Source organism: Lagenorhynchus albirostris, chromosome 11 (assembly GCF_949774975.1).
Source record: "Lagenorhynchus albirostris chromosome 11, mLagAlb1.1, whole genome shotgun sequence".
In the NCBI taxonomy this organism is placed as follows: Eukaryota; Metazoa; Chordata; class Mammalia; order Artiodactyla; family Delphinidae; genus Lagenorhynchus; species Lagenorhynchus albirostris.
This window is the reverse complement of record NC_083105.1, coordinates 81,735,396-81,751,133: the sequence shown is the minus strand read 5'-3', so window position 1 is coordinate 81,751,133 and position 15,738 is coordinate 81,735,396. Positions and strand designations below refer to the sequence as shown.

The following is a 15,738-nucleotide window of genomic DNA, read 5'->3' as shown; positions in this document are numbered from 1 at the left end:
TATTCCAGGGGAATTAGGATTATTAAACAATGGTCTGTGTCCTAAAGTGCTTTCAGTTTTATAAGGGAAGTATATACACCTGTAGATTTGTGGCAAGAATAATACTATAAAAATAATGTTTCTTCTCCACCATCATTCTCATAAGATACTTGGTACTGAATCTTTATTTTAGGAAATTCATTTCTTGAATTTATAACACCTGTGACGTGGAATCAGTATTGTTTAAAAGAAAACCAGATTTTATTTATTACAAGGTTTGTGGGCCTTATGATTTAGTTTTATGAGAAAATTGTCTGTTTCATGTTTTTAAGACACTTAGGCAGGAATTCCCTGGCTGTCCAGTGGTTAGGACTCAGCACTTTCACTGCTGGAGCCCAGGTTCAATCCCTGGTTGGGGAACTAAGATTCTGCAAGCAAGCCGTGTGGCATAGCCCCCCAAACACACACACACACAAAGACACTTAGCTAATTTATCCTTTAAAATTCTCTATTTTAGATTCCCAATTTTCTGCATTTGACTCCTGTAGCAATTAAAAAGCACTGTGAAGCTCTTAAAGGTATGTGGTTGTTTTGTAATATGAACTTAATATTTTATTAGTTTCATAGGAATCTCATTTCTAATGATAAAGGGATCAGTTTATCAAGAGGATATAATATTTGTGAATATTTGTGTGCCCAAAGTAGGAGCACTTAATATACAGAAAATGTTTACAGAATTGAAGGAAGAAATAGAGAGCAATACAGTAATAGTAGGGAGCTTCAGTACTCCACTTTCAACAATGGGTAGATCATCCAGACAGAAAGTCAGTAAGGAAACATTGGATTTAAACTTACATGTTAGATCAAGTGAATTTAACAGACATTTACAGAACATTCCATCCAACAGCAGTAGTATACACATTCTTCTCAAGTACACATGAAACATTTTTCAGGATAGATTATATGTTAGGCCACAAAATAAGTCTTAATAAACTTAAGAAGATTGAAATCATATCAAGCATTTTTTTCAACCACAATGATATGAAACTAGAAATCTATTACAAGAAGAAAACTAGAAGATTAACAGATACGTGGAGATCAAATAGCATGCCCCTAAATGCATATTGATTTAAAGGAGCAATCAAAGAGAAATCAAAAAAATATCTTGAGATATGGAATATCCCCAAAGCAGTTCCAAGAGGGAAGTTTATAGCAATAAATGCCTACATTAAGAATAAAGAAAAATGTTAAATAAACCACCTAACTTTAGATCCCAAGGAACTAGAAAAAGAAGAACGAACTTAGCCCAAAGTTAGTAGAAGGAAGGAAATAATGGTTGGAGTGGAAATAAATTGAGACTAAAAGGACAATAGAAAAGATCAGTGAAACTGAGAGCTTGTTTTTTGAAAAGGTAAACAATGTAGACAAACCTTTAACTAGACTCATCAAGAAGAAGAGAGGCCTCAAAATTATAAATGAAATAGGAGACATTACAACTGGTATCACAGAAATATTGGTACAAAGGATCTAAGAGACTACTGTGAACATTTTTATGCCAACAAATTGGGCAACCTAGAAAAAATGGATTCATTCCTAGAAACATATAATATACCAAGACTGAATCATGAAGAAATAGAAAATCTGAACAGACCAGTTACTAGTAAGGAGATTGAATCACTGATCAAAAACCTCCCACCAGGAAAAGTCCAGGACCAGATGGCTTCACGGGTGAATTCTTTTTTTTTTTTTTAATTGAATCATAGTTAATTTACAGTGCTTTGTTAGTTTCAGGTATATAGCAAAGTTACTCAGTTATACATTTATACATTTATTATATATTAAGAATATATACATATTCTTTTTCAGATTCTTTTCCCTTATAGGTTATTACAAAATATTGAGTATAGGACCCTGTGCTATACAGTAGGTCCTTATTGGTTATCTATTTTATATATATTCGTGCGTATATATTAATCCCAAACTCCTAATTCACTGGTGAATTCTACTAAACATATAAAGAATTACCAGTCGTTCTCAAACTCTTTTAAACAGTAGAAGAGGAGGGAACACCCATACTCATTTTATAAATCTAGCATTACTCTGATACCAAAGCCAGATAAGGACAAATTACAGGCCAATATCCCTGATGAGCATAGATCAAAAATCCTCAACAAAATACTAGCAAACCAAATTCAATAGTACATTAAAAGGATCATACACCATGACCAAGAAGGATTTATTCCAGGGATGCAAGGTAGTTCTACACCTGCAAGTAAATCAGCATGATACATCACATTAACAAAATGAAGGATGAAAATCATATGATCATCTCAGTAGATGCAGAAAAAGCATTTGATAGAATTTAGCATCCTTTCATGAGAAAACTCTCAACACAGTGGATGTAGAGGGAACAAACTTCAACATAATAAAGGCCACATATAACAAGTCCACAACTAATATCATATTACAACCATGAAAAGCTAAAGGCTTTTCCTCTAAGATCAGGACAAGACAGGGATGCCCACTGTCAACATAGTACTGGAAGTTCTAGCCAGAGCAGTTAGGCAAGAAAAAGAAATAAAAGGCATTCACGTTGGAAAGGAAGAAGTAAAATTGTCTTTACTTGCTGAGGACATTATCTTATACATAGAAAATCTGAAACGTCCAGAAAAACTATTAAAATAAATAAACGAATTCAGTAAAGTTGCAGGATACAAAGTCGGTATCAAAAATCAGTTGCATTTTCTGCGGTGAACATGGGAGTTCAGAAAGAGCTTTTTTTAATTTGTAATTTAATTTAATTTAAAATTTAATTTTTAAAATTTAAATGTAATTTAATTTTTAATGTAATTTTTAAATTTGTAAATTAAATTTCTGTTTTTCTTAAAAGAGAAATTAAGAAAATACTTTTATTTACAATAGCATCAAAAAGAATAAAATACTGGGTCAGGGGAGTGGAAATTGAATGAAGGCAGTCAAAAGGTACAGACTTCCAGTTATAAGGTAGCTAAATACTAGGGATATAAGGTACAACATAATAAATATAATTAACACTGCTATATGTTCTGTATGAAAGTTGTTAAGAGAATAAATACTAAGAGTACTTATAACAAGGAAAACAATTTTTTTCTATTTATTTAATTTTGTATTTGAATGAGATGATGGATATTCACTGACTTTCTTGTGATGATCATTTCATGATGTATGCAAGTCAGATCGTTATGCTGTAGACCTTAAACTTATACAGTGCTGCATGCTGATTATATCTCAGTAAAACTGGAAGAAATAAAAGAAAAACAAAATACATGAACGCAAAATAAAATAAGAGAATACTTTTAACCAAGGGGTGAAAGATCCATACACTGAAAACTGTAAAATATTGATGAAAGGAATTGAAGAAGACACAAGTAAGTATAAGATATGGATTGGAAGAATTAATATTGTTAAAATGTCCATAAAACCCAAAGCAATCTACAGATTCAGTGTAATCCCTGTCAAAATTCCAGTGTTGTTTTTCACAGAAATGGAACAAACTCCTTAAATTTGTACAGAACCACAAAAGACCTCAAATAGCCAAAACAATATTGAGAAGGAAGAACAAAGCTGGAGGCATCACACATCCTGATTTCAAACTATATTACAAAGCGATAGTAGTAATCAAAACAGTATGTTATTGTCATGAAAACAGAGGCATAGATCAATGGAACAGAACAGAGAGCTCCAAAATAAACTCATGTATATTTGGTTAATTAATTTATGACAAAAGAGCCAAAAATATTTAAGCAGGAAAGGATAGTTTCTTCAATAAATGTTGGGAAAACTGGACAGACACATGTAGAAGAATGAAACTGGACCACATTTTTAACACTATACACAAAAATCAACTTGACATGAATTAAAAACTTGAACATAAGACCTGAAATTATAAAACTCCTAGAGGAAAACATTGGGTGTAAGCTCCTTGACATTCGTCTCGGCAATGATTTTTTGGAATTTGACACCTAAAGCAAAGGCAACAAAAGCAAAAGTAGGTAGCAAGTGGGACTACCTCAAACTAAAAACCTTCTGCACAGCAAAGGAAACCATCAGTGAAATGAAAAGGCAATCTGTGGAATGGCAGAAAATATTTGCAAATCATATATCTGATAAGGGTTAATATCCAAAATACATAAAGAACTCATATAACTCAGTAGTAAAAAAAAAAAATCTGATTTTAAAATGGGCAGAAGAATCAAATAGACATTTTTCCAAAGAAGACATACAAATGGCCGGTGAGTACATGAAAAGATTCTCAACTTCACTAATCATCAGGGAAATCAAAATAAAAAAAAAAATCAAAACCACAGTACCTGTTAAAATGACTCATCAGGAAGATGAGATAACAAGTGTTGATGGGGACGTGGAGAAAAGGGAACCCTTGTGCACTGTTGGTAGGAATGCAAATTGGTGCAGCTGCTGTATAGAACAGTATGAAGGGTCCTCAAAAAATTAAAAATAGAGCTGCTGTATGATCCAACAATCCCACTTCTTGGTATGTATCCAAAGGAAATGAAGACAATATTGAAGAGATATCTCAACTCCCATGTTCACTGCAGCATTATTCACAACAGTCAAGATATGGAAACAGGGCTTCCCTGGTGGCACAGTGGCTGAAAGTCCGCCTGCCGATGCAGGGGACACGGGTTTGTGCCCCGGTCCGGGAAGATCCCACGTGCCGTGGAGTGGCTGGGCCCGTGAGCCATGGCCACTGAGCCTGCGCTTCCAGAGCCTGTGCTCTGCAACGGGAGAGACCACAACAGTGAGAGGCCTGTGTAAGATACGGAAACAACCTGAGTGTTCATCGGTGGATGGATGAATGGATAAAGAAGATGTGGTGTATACACACACATGCACGCACGAACAGTGGAATATTATTCAGTCACAAGAAAGAAGGACATCCTGCCATTTGTGACAATGTGGAGGGACCTTGAGGGCATTATGCTAAGTGGAATATGTCAGACAGCATGACAAATACTATATAATTATCACATACTTGAAATCTGAAAAATCTGAGGTCATAGAAACAGGGTAGGGTGGTGGTTACCAGGGACTGAGGAGTGGAGGAAAAAGAGAGATCTTCAAAGAGTACAAACTTGCAGTTATCTGCTGAATAAGTTCTGGGGATCAGAAACCATAATCCTTGCTCAGGTAGGTTAGGGACTTATTGTTGAATTATAGAAAGCATATACATAAAAAGGCTGAAGAAAATATTGTAGAGTGTTAACAACAGATGCAAGTCAATGTGGTCCAAACTGAAGATAGTGTAGAAGGATGCTGAGTAGCTGAATAGTAAGTGGGGCCAGTAATGGGATACTTTGCAGAAAAGGGTTATCTTGAAGAAATTGTTCAAAATTTTAAAGGAATTAGAAGTGATATATACCTATGGTAAAATTAAATAGAACAAGAGCTGATGATGAAAAGTAATAGTCTCTTGCTTCTTCTTTCCCTCCCTGGCCCCTCATTCCAGACGTGTTCTCTTTTAGTCATTATTTAGGTCTTATTATTTATGTGTGTGTGTGTGTGTGTGTGTGTGTGTGTGTGTGTGTGTGTGCGCGCGCGCGTATAATTTTATATATTCTTTAAACACATAAAGAATATATTATATATACTCTATACATAGTATATATAAATGTAAATTATATGTATAGTTTGGTATATATAAAATGGAACTAATCACCTGAATACGATTATACCTCCATTTCTAGACTTGTTAACTTTCAACAATATCTGTTGATTGCTAGTTGTAAATAGAGATTTTACTCACCTGTACTACCATCTTTCTTCTTCCCACATAAATGGAGGTAAAGGCAAAGAGCACTTTTTGTTCATGGTTCATAATATATACAATATTCCAATTCAATTTCTGTTCTAGTTGTATTGGACTATATATAGGTAAGCAAATTTGAGTTGTTTTGGGTTTGTAGATATTACTTATTGATTATGTAGTTTAATGCAAGAGTTAGTACCTTTGAAGTCTTAAATTTATGCTGATTTAAAGGTGATGTATATACATGCTCAGTATACTTGTTAAGTCTTTTCAGGAAAGAAAATGAAACCTAGAAACTTCACAGGTAGCCTGATTATGCTAAAAGGAGAAATAAGTTAGTGAACATGTTTATGATGAAATTTGAGCTTCTGGGAGGGCCTTCCATTGAAAATTATAAGGAAGAAGAGAAAATAAAGAGGTTTTAAAAAGAGGGCTAAAAAGTAGGAAGAATAACCTTACTCTTGAAATGAGGGAAGAAAAATCTCTTACTATTTTCATTCATTTATGTGGTCTTTTGTTTTGGGACATTACGATGCATTTCTGTCCCTTTGTATGTTTCTATATTTGTTGATATTAGCCTGATATTAGACTGACACAGATCACCGTTGCACATTTGTGCCCCATATGACACAAATCATATATCATTTTTTGATCCTTTGTAAAGCCAGTTAACAAATGCATTACCCTGTGATAAATTCAGTAGTTTTCCTTTTTAAACAATATTTTTAAATGTGCATTTATAATTCAGAAACTGGTCATTGTAATGAGGTAGTTCTAAAATACTTAATAATTTTCAAATGAAAGGCTTTCATACAGCATATTTAGAAGAGTAGCATTATATTTTACAGTATTTAAGTGAATGTTTTAATCTTTCCTTAATTTTGCCTTTACACTTTTGCCAGCTTCTAGATTTAGATTGTATCTTCCAGATAACTCAAAGCTTTTCAAATATTTCTTCTGAGTTTTCTTTCAAGTAGGTCAGTTCAGATTTTGTATCTAACTTGCAAATGGAAAATTTGAAGCACAGGAGAGTTAGGTAATTTACCAAAACTTTAATAATCGTGGCAGAAGTTAAGTAAAAACCAAGGTCTTCTAAAGTCTAGTCTGTTGCTCTACCTATCAGATGAATAAAAGGCTAATAGGGGTCTATTATGTACTTTTCAGTTGGCTGTGTTTTCTTGAACATATAATCAGGTAATTTAATTTAAAAGCTGTAATTATCATCTGGTGATTGAAATGACTTACCTAAAGTTAAAAAAAAAAAAAAAGTTGGTACAAATCCAGTAACTCATAAAATTCCCCAAACTAGTCTGTCTTATAAAGTGCCTGACAGTGTTGCATCTTATAGTACAGGAAACTGGAATTCGTTCATAATGGGAATGAAATTTAACCCCAGTAATTTTGCTCTGTTCATTTTATTTAAATGTCAAAATGTTCTTAATGGCAAAGATATTTCTTTCCCCTCAAAGTGTGTGAGTATTGATCTCTTAAACACAGTTTTTAGGGAATAGTGTGAGCTATACTTAATTTGCTAACGTATATTTAGTCCCAGATCTTGGAAAGTCTCTGTAATCCAGAGTGACATTTTGCTGACTGATATTAAAGCCTAAATGGGAGCTAAATATAGTGCTTATTATAAGAAAGTTGTTAGCTGAGGGAAAATGTTATTGGAGAAAGCACGGATCCATGGGGTCTAATGTGTTTGACCTAAGAAACCAATTACTTTTTCTTAGAATGAGGCTATTTAGGAAATGAGGTTTCTATTGAGGGGAACCCGATAATGCCAGAAGTTTTCATCCCAAGCTGAGAGCCCTGTACCACACTAACTTGATAGGAATAGGGCAAAATAAAATCAGCTGCCCACCTATGAAGTCCCTCAATACTAGTAGTACTGATAGCTGCGGAGGCTGGGAGTTCTCTCTTTTCCTTTAAAGATTTTTTTTTTTCATTTGAGGCCTGAGTTTACACCTCTGTGCTGTGAGCAGTGTTCTCAGTGCTTGGAACTTCGGTTGTAGCCCAGGTCTCAGACCCAGACCCACTCCTCTCTAGGCTATCTGTCTTACCTGAAGGTGAGGACAAGTCTGTTCCTTTTTCCACTGAGCCCCAGTGGCTCAGAAGTCACATCGAAGAAACATGAATTACTGGAAGGATCATTTAAAGGTGATCGAGGCTTTTGTACCTGTTATAGTTGGAGGCCCTATTGAACTCAGTTTCTGAAAGAAGGTTGACCACATCTCAGTAGAGCTTTTTTTTTTGTTTTTGGCTGTGCCGCGAGGCTTGCTGGATCTTAGTTCCCTGACCAGGGATTGAACCCAGGCCACAGCAGGGAAAACGCCGAGTCCTAACCACTGGACCTCCAGGCAGTTCCCTCTTAGAGTTTTTTCAGAGGTTCTTTCACTTCCCTTCAGCTGATTTTTAGTAACCTTCATTTGGGTGTGAACTAATATTATCTATTGCCTTTTCAAAAACAGTAATTCTCAGGGCACTATGAACTGCTTGCTTTTAGTTGGCGAGGAAATAAACTGTCTCATAACAGATATGTGCAAAGCTGTAATAAACTTCCATCAAGTCTATAGCTCCCTTTTAACTGCTCCCCACCAAACCTGAACTATCCAAATCATTCCCTTAATTCCCTAAATAGGATTCACTTAGGAAGAAAAGGGATGCATGCAGGATGATGATGTATATATAAGTGCAGAAGAGAATCTGTTGTTTCATTTCATGTTTCATTTCATGTATCTTGAAAGGTGATCTCCCTCAATAATTTGATTTTGTCGGTTAGCATACATTATAAGGAGAATTTACTTACAAAACTATAAATGAGATAATTTTTTTTAATTCTCAGATTTTTGCACCGAGTGGCCAGCTGCATTAGACAGTGATGAGAAATGCAGGAAGCATTTTCCAATTGAAATTGACACAGCTGGTTATGTATCAGCAGGACCATCTATTCGAAACCCCAAAGCACGAGTAGTGACATTAAGGGTAAGAGTTAATTTTTTAAAAATAAGAATTATTGGAACATATTATTTTATAATAGTATTTTGTATGCGTGATTATAAAACTGACACATACTTATCATAGAAATTTGGAGAATATAAAAGTTTTTTTAAGTATAAAATAAAATTGGGGCTTCCCTGGTGGTGCAGTCATTGAGAATCTGCCTGCTAATTCAGGGGACACGGGTTGGAGCCCTGGTCTGGGAGGATCCCACATGCCGCGGGGCAACTAGGCCTGTGAGCCACAACTACTGAGCCTGCGCATCTGGAGCCTGTGCTCCACAACAAGAGAGGCCGTGATAGTGAGAGGCCCGCACACCGCGATGAAGAGTGGCCACCGCTTGCCACAACTAGAGAAAGCCCTGGCACAGAAACGAAGACCCGACACAGCCAAAAATAAATAAATTAATTAATAAACCCCTACCCCCAACATCTAATAAATAAATAAATAAATAAATAAATAAAATTGCCTGTAATTCCACCACTCAAATAACCACCGTTGACTACAGGAGCTCATTTTAGTATATATACAGTCAGCCTTTGTGTATATTAATGGGATGATACTATATTTGATTAGTTGCTCAAATTTTGTTTAACAATGTGAATTTAAAATTTTCAATGTTATTAAACACTGTTTAATGTTAATAGTGTTATTAAACACTATTTAATGAATAGTGTGTAAATGAGGGTCTGTTAATGTGCCAGGACGATGTTTGAGGCTAGGAGTGCAACACTGATCAATTCAGACATAGTCCTTTTCTGAGACTGAAGTGGGAGAGACAAGTAATTCTATAGCGTAGATCTACCATAATTTATTTAAATTACCCATATCATGGGACATTTAGGCTTTCTAACAGTTTTCTTTATTAGAAAAATATAATATTCTTGAGATTAATATTTGTATATATTCCTGATTATGTTCCTAGGATAACTTACTAAAATGAGAAGTTAGGTCAAAGGATATAGATCTTTTGAAGATTTTTGATATATATTGTGAAAGGTTTTTGATTATATATTATAAAATTCCTGCAGACAATGTAACAAATACAACACCAGCACATTGTGAGAAAGCGTGTTTTCCTGTACTCTCACCAGCCTAGATATTATTATTACCTATCAGCTTGATAGGTAAACTATATCTTATGTTTAAAATATGTATACTTTTGAATTCAAATGAAGGTGAGAATGTATTCCTTTGTAAAGTGCTTATTTTTTTTCTCCTTTGCCCATTTTGATGGTATATTGATTTCTTATATACTTCTTTTTCCTTTTTAATAACAGCTTTATTGAGGTATAATTCACATACTGTAGAATTCATCCTTTTAAAGTTTACAGCTCAGTAGTTTTTAGTATATCAGAGTTGTGCAACCATCACCACTGCCTGACTCCAGAAATTTTCATCACCATAAAGAGATCCCATACCCATTATCAGTCAATCCCCGTTCTACCCTGCTCTTCACTACCCCCAAGCTCCTGTCAACAACTAATCTACTTTGCCTATTGATATTTCCTATAAATGAATCAAACAGTATGTATACTTTGGCTTAGTATAGTGCTTTCAGAGTTTCATCTGTTATAGCATGTATCAGTTCTCCATTTCTTTTATTGCCAGATAATGTTTGATTTTATGGATATACCATGTTTTATTTATCCACTTATCAGTCAGTAGACATCTGAGTTGTTTCCACTTTTTGGTTGTTAGAAATAATGCTGCTGTGAACCTTTGTGTACGGGTTTTTGTGTGGACATAGGTTTTTAGTTCTGTTGGCTATATACCTAGAAGTAGAATTGTTGGGTCGTATGGTAACTCCATGTGTAACATTTTGAGGAACTGCCAAGCTGTTTTACAAAGTGACTGCACTGTTTCATAAGCAGTGTTTGAGGGTTTCAGTTTCTCCACATCCTCCCTAATGATTGTTGTTGGTCTTTATAGTTTTCACCATTCTAATGGGTGTGAAGTATCTCTTTATGGTTTTGGTTTACATTTCCCTGATGACTAATGATGAGCAATTTTTCATGTGCTTATTGACCATTTGTATATCTTCTTTGGGGAAATGTCTTTAAATTCTTTGCCCATCTTTTGAGTAATTTGACTTTTTGTTTTTCAGTTGTGTTTTTTATTTATTCTTCATACCAGTTGCTTATCAGATATATGACTTGCAAATATTTTCTCCCATTCCATGCATTGTCATCTCACTTTCTTGATGGTGTTCTTTTAAGCACAAAAATTTTAATTTTGGTGAAGTCCGATTTATGCATTTTTTTTCTTTGTTTCTTGTGCTTTTGGTGCCATATGTATGAAAACATTGTCTAATTCGAGGTCATGAAGATTTATTCCTATGTTTTCTTCTGAGAGTTTTGTCTCTTACATTTAGTTCTGTGATTCATTTTCAGTTAATTTTTATATATGGTGTAAGGTAGGGAACCAACTTTATTTTGCATGTGGATATTCATCTGTCTGAGCACTACTTGTTGAAAAGACTATTTTCCCCCCATTGAATTGTTTTGACACCCTTGTCAAAAATGGTATAGTTATTTTTTAATTTTTTACTTGGCTACTTTACCAAATTCTGTTTTTTAACCTTTCTTATCAAAAATTCCAAATGTATATAGAGAGTAGTATAATAAATACCCATACAGATGGCACATGGTTGTATCAATAATAATTAATATTTTGATTAGTTTAAAATATTGAGTGCTTGATACACTTACACAGATACACACTCCTGTGTATTTATTTGTGTGTTTTTGGTTTAAGTGTTTACTTTAAAATTACTAATATCTGACTTTTCATACTAAAATATGTTAGTGTGTTATCTCTAAAAATTAATGAAAATTTCCTATATAATTCCAGTGTAATTAATACAGCTAATAAAATTTTCAGTAATTTTTTAATACCATCTAAAATGTGTACTCCACGCTAAGATTTCCCCAGTTGTCTCACCAAAATGTTTAAATAGCTTTTTTGTTTAAACCAGGATCCAGTCAAGCACTGTTACATTTGCTTAAAATGTCACTTAGATCTTTTAAAATCTAGAACAGCAAAGGACCTTACCCCTCCTCTTCCTGCTCCCCCAAGCTGCAACCCCCATCATGACACAGACATGGTAAAGAGACAGAAATTTTATCCTTGCAGCGCTTCCTACCTTCTGAATTTGTCTCCATGCATCCTGGTGTCATTTACCTTATGTCTCTATCTCCTGTGTTTCCTATAAAGTGGAAGTTAGATTTAAGGGACTGATTAGATTACAGTAAACTATTTTGACAAGAATACTTGATAGATGTTGCTGTGTATTTTATATTGCATTACATGAGAGGGCACGTAAAGTCTGGTTGCCTCATTCTTAGTATGCTGAGATTGATCACTTGGTTAAGAGGCTGACAACCCAATCTTTCCATTGTGAGGTTATGGGTTGTCATTTTTTGCTTTTCCCTTGAACAGGTAATGTGTAGATGGGTATATTCAGCAAATTTTGATCAAGTAAAGTCATATTCTTTTTGATGTTCAAAGTATGTCCTAACTTTGGCCAGTAGGATCTCTTCTAAACTGATTCCTATGTCCTTTTATTACAAGCCCATTAGCATTGGAAAATTTCCTTGCCTTCTGGCACAAGGTGGACCAGGCTTACGATACAGAATATTCCTTATCCCAGACCTGGAATTAGCTATTTCTTCAGGAGCTCTGATACCTTTTAGTGAACATTGATGTTTGGAGACCAAAATTGGGATGCTAGGACTTTTTGGTTGATTCTTTGGGTGATTTCTCAAGAAATAAATGATAATTACTGGTAGTTTTAGTTCTCCTTTTAAAATATCTGTAGCTTGTTTTTTCTTTTTGTCTTTTGCGTTAGACAGAGTTTCTAAAATGTTTATGTAGTCCCTTGTGCTGTTCTCTACTTTAATGAGTATGCCTCTAGTATTTAGCCTCTGAGATTGGATTTCAGTTTAGAGATAATAATCCCTACTGTGTTAACGATGTATACTGTTCCTAGTTTACTAGCATTTTTGAAATGATCTCCTTTGAATTTTTAAAGAAATGAATTATATTAATTAATTTTCAATTACTGAACCATTTCTGAGCCCTGATCAGTTTATGGTACATTATTCTTTTACTTTACCACTGACTGATTTGCTGTGATAATGTTTTATTTAGGATTATTTGTCCTAATCTCATGTTGCTTTGGAGAAATATCAAATCCCTCCTCTCACTTACCAGGAACATGCCACATGCCATTGCACATGTGCCCTAGTAACTAACTCCTAAGTTAGTATTGGAAACCTTTGTTAACAGAGTAGTGATGCACATCACATGTCTTTTTTCACACAGCAGTTACGTGCAGTTTTACCTGATGAACCTTTTTTTAAATTAAACTTTTACTTTTAAAATAGTTTTAGATTTACAGAGAAGCTTCAAGGATAGTACAGAGTTTGCCATATTCACACCAAATTTCTCCTGTTAACATCTTATGGTACTGTGGTACATTTGTTATAACTAATGAATGAATCAATATTGATAAATTATTAATTAAAGTTCATACTTTATTTAGATTTCCTTAGTTTTTACCTAATGTCCTTTTTTTGTTCAGAATCCCATTCAGGGTACCGCATTACATTTAGTCATCGTGTCTCTTTAGGCTCTTCTTGGCTGTGATTGTTTCTCAGAATTTCCTTGTTTTCGATGACTTTGACAGTTTTGAGAAGTACCAGTTACGTATTTTGCGGAATGTCCTTCAGTTTCGATTTGTTTGATGTTTTTCTCATGGTTAGATTGTTAGGTGTTTTGGGGAGGAAAACCTCAGAAGTTAAGTGCCGTTCTCATCACATCATAGCAAGGGTATAGGCTCCTCACATGACTTACACTGATGATGCAGCTTAGATCACCTGGCTGAGATAGTGTTGGCCAGTTTTCTCCACTATAAAATTACTCTTTTTTTTCTTCCTTTCCATAGTGTACTCTTTAGAAGGAAGTCACTGTACACAGCCCACACTTATGGAAGTTATGCTCCACCGCCTCGAGGGAGAAATATAGATTATTTGGAATTCTTTTATGTGCAGTATTTGTCTATTCTCCTCCATTCATTTATTTACTCAGTCACTTGTATCAGTGTGGATTCATGGATTTTTACTTTATCCTTTGGATTATGGTCCAATAATACTTTATTTTGTTGCTCAGATTGTTTCATCTTTGGTAGTTGGGCACTCTTTCAGCTGGCCCCTCTGCTCCTTTGTCATGCCCCATCATTTGTTTTTTAAACACTTCCTTATTTTTTGGCACCACAGAATGCTCCTAGCTCATTTTATATATTCCTTGTACCATTCCCAGAATCAGCCATTTCTCCAGGGAGCCCTGACTAATGTACTTCTGATTCACCTATCCTGGAGGATGACTGCCCACCTTTCTGAGGGGCCTTCCAGTACAAAAAGTTCATTTTCATACTCCATTCCATGTAATCTGTATTTTAAATTGGAACATTCCAAATGTGCTGCAAAAATATGTTGAAAATCTCTGCAACCATCTTTGCATTATATGCTAACAAATAGACAAACTTTAAGCTTTAGAAATATTTTCAGTAATATAGCCATAATTGATTTGTAATTTTCTTTCTTTGGGTTTTGGTATCAGGGTTGTACCATCTTTATGAAATGAATTTATGAAGCTTTCCAGTGTTTTTTCAATTCCATAGGACAGTTTAAATATCATAGCAATATATTTATGTATTTAGAGACATTGAAAATATTTTAAAATCACAAAAGATAATACAGATTTACTGTATACATTTCATAAAATATAGATCAACAAAAGGAAAACAGAAAAAGAACTTAAAATTCTACTTTGCTGATATCATTCCACAGGTTAATAGAGTATCCCTATTATAAAATAATAATACCTGATACATTTTTAAGAACCTAATAAATGTTACTTCTTTTTAATAATAATGGTAGCAACAGCAAACAGTTGAGCTCTGTTTTATGACAAAAAAAAATCTCTGAACTCAGAAAACCTAGATTTTTTTTTTTTTGACTGTGCTGCGCAGCTTGCGGGATCTTAGTTCCTGACCAAGGATTGAACCCAGGCCCAAGGCAGTGAAAGCGCCGAGTCCTAACCACTGGACCACCAGGGAATTCCTAGGAATCCTAGATTCTAATTCATGTTTCTGGTCTTAATTTTTGTGGGCCTTTGTCTTCAGTACTATAATCTCACACTTTATTTAAAGTATGCCACCAGTTACCACTTATTATATCATGCTGCCATCCCTGCTTGTCTCCTTTTTGTCTCATGCCACCATGCCATACCTTCCTCGACCCCTTGTATCCCTTCTGCCTGACTCCTTTCGGCCCTTCTGGACTCTTCACTCTACCTGCTGACGGTTGAGGCTCAGGGGTGGTGTCCAGACTGGTGTCATGTGGTTCAAGGGTAAAAGTAGGTAAAACAGTAAGACTAAACCATGTGTAGTCCAGCATGAGTTAATGCAGTACTGTGAAGGTAATCAAATATTATAAAATAATATTCAGAGATGCTCAAAATTTTAAATTCAGAGAAGGAAAGTTGGTGTCATATTTTTTGATAGTCATAAAAGTAGTTCAGAATTAAAAATAACATATTTGTATAGGATTTTAAGAGGGGTGGAATAGGGAGCGTGGGAGGGAGATGCAAGAGGGAGGGGATATGGGGATATATGTATATATATAGCTGATTCACTTTGTTATAAAGCAGAAACTAACACGCCATTGTAAAGCAATTATACTCCAATGAAGATGTTAAAAATAAAATAAAATTTAAAAAAAAGATGAGAAAATACAAAAAGAAAAAGTGCTTTCTTCTATTTAATCTCATTTATTCCTGACAAAAATTCTGTGAATCCTTTCTATTTTATAAATGAGGAAACAGACAGGAAGATCACATGATTTGTTTAAGGTCACTTATCTGATAGGTAGCAAATCTAGATCAAACCC

At 34.6% G+C, this 15,738-nt stretch overlaps 1 protein-coding gene across 1 annotated transcript in view; it reads left to right on the top strand.

Moving 5' to 3' along the window:
* MRPS35 (mitochondrial ribosomal protein S35) overlaps nucleotides 1-15,738 on the top strand; it is a 43,404-nt gene that overhangs the window by 6,780 nt on the left and 20,886 nt on the right. The window contains exons 4-5 of the mRNA XM_060166662.1: nucleotides 497-557; nucleotides 8,631-8,770. Of these exons, the coding sequence (XP_060022645.1) occupies nucleotides 497-557; nucleotides 8,631-8,770 (201 nt within the window). The remainder of the gene's footprint in view (nucleotides 1-496; nucleotides 558-8,630; nucleotides 8,771-15,738) is intronic.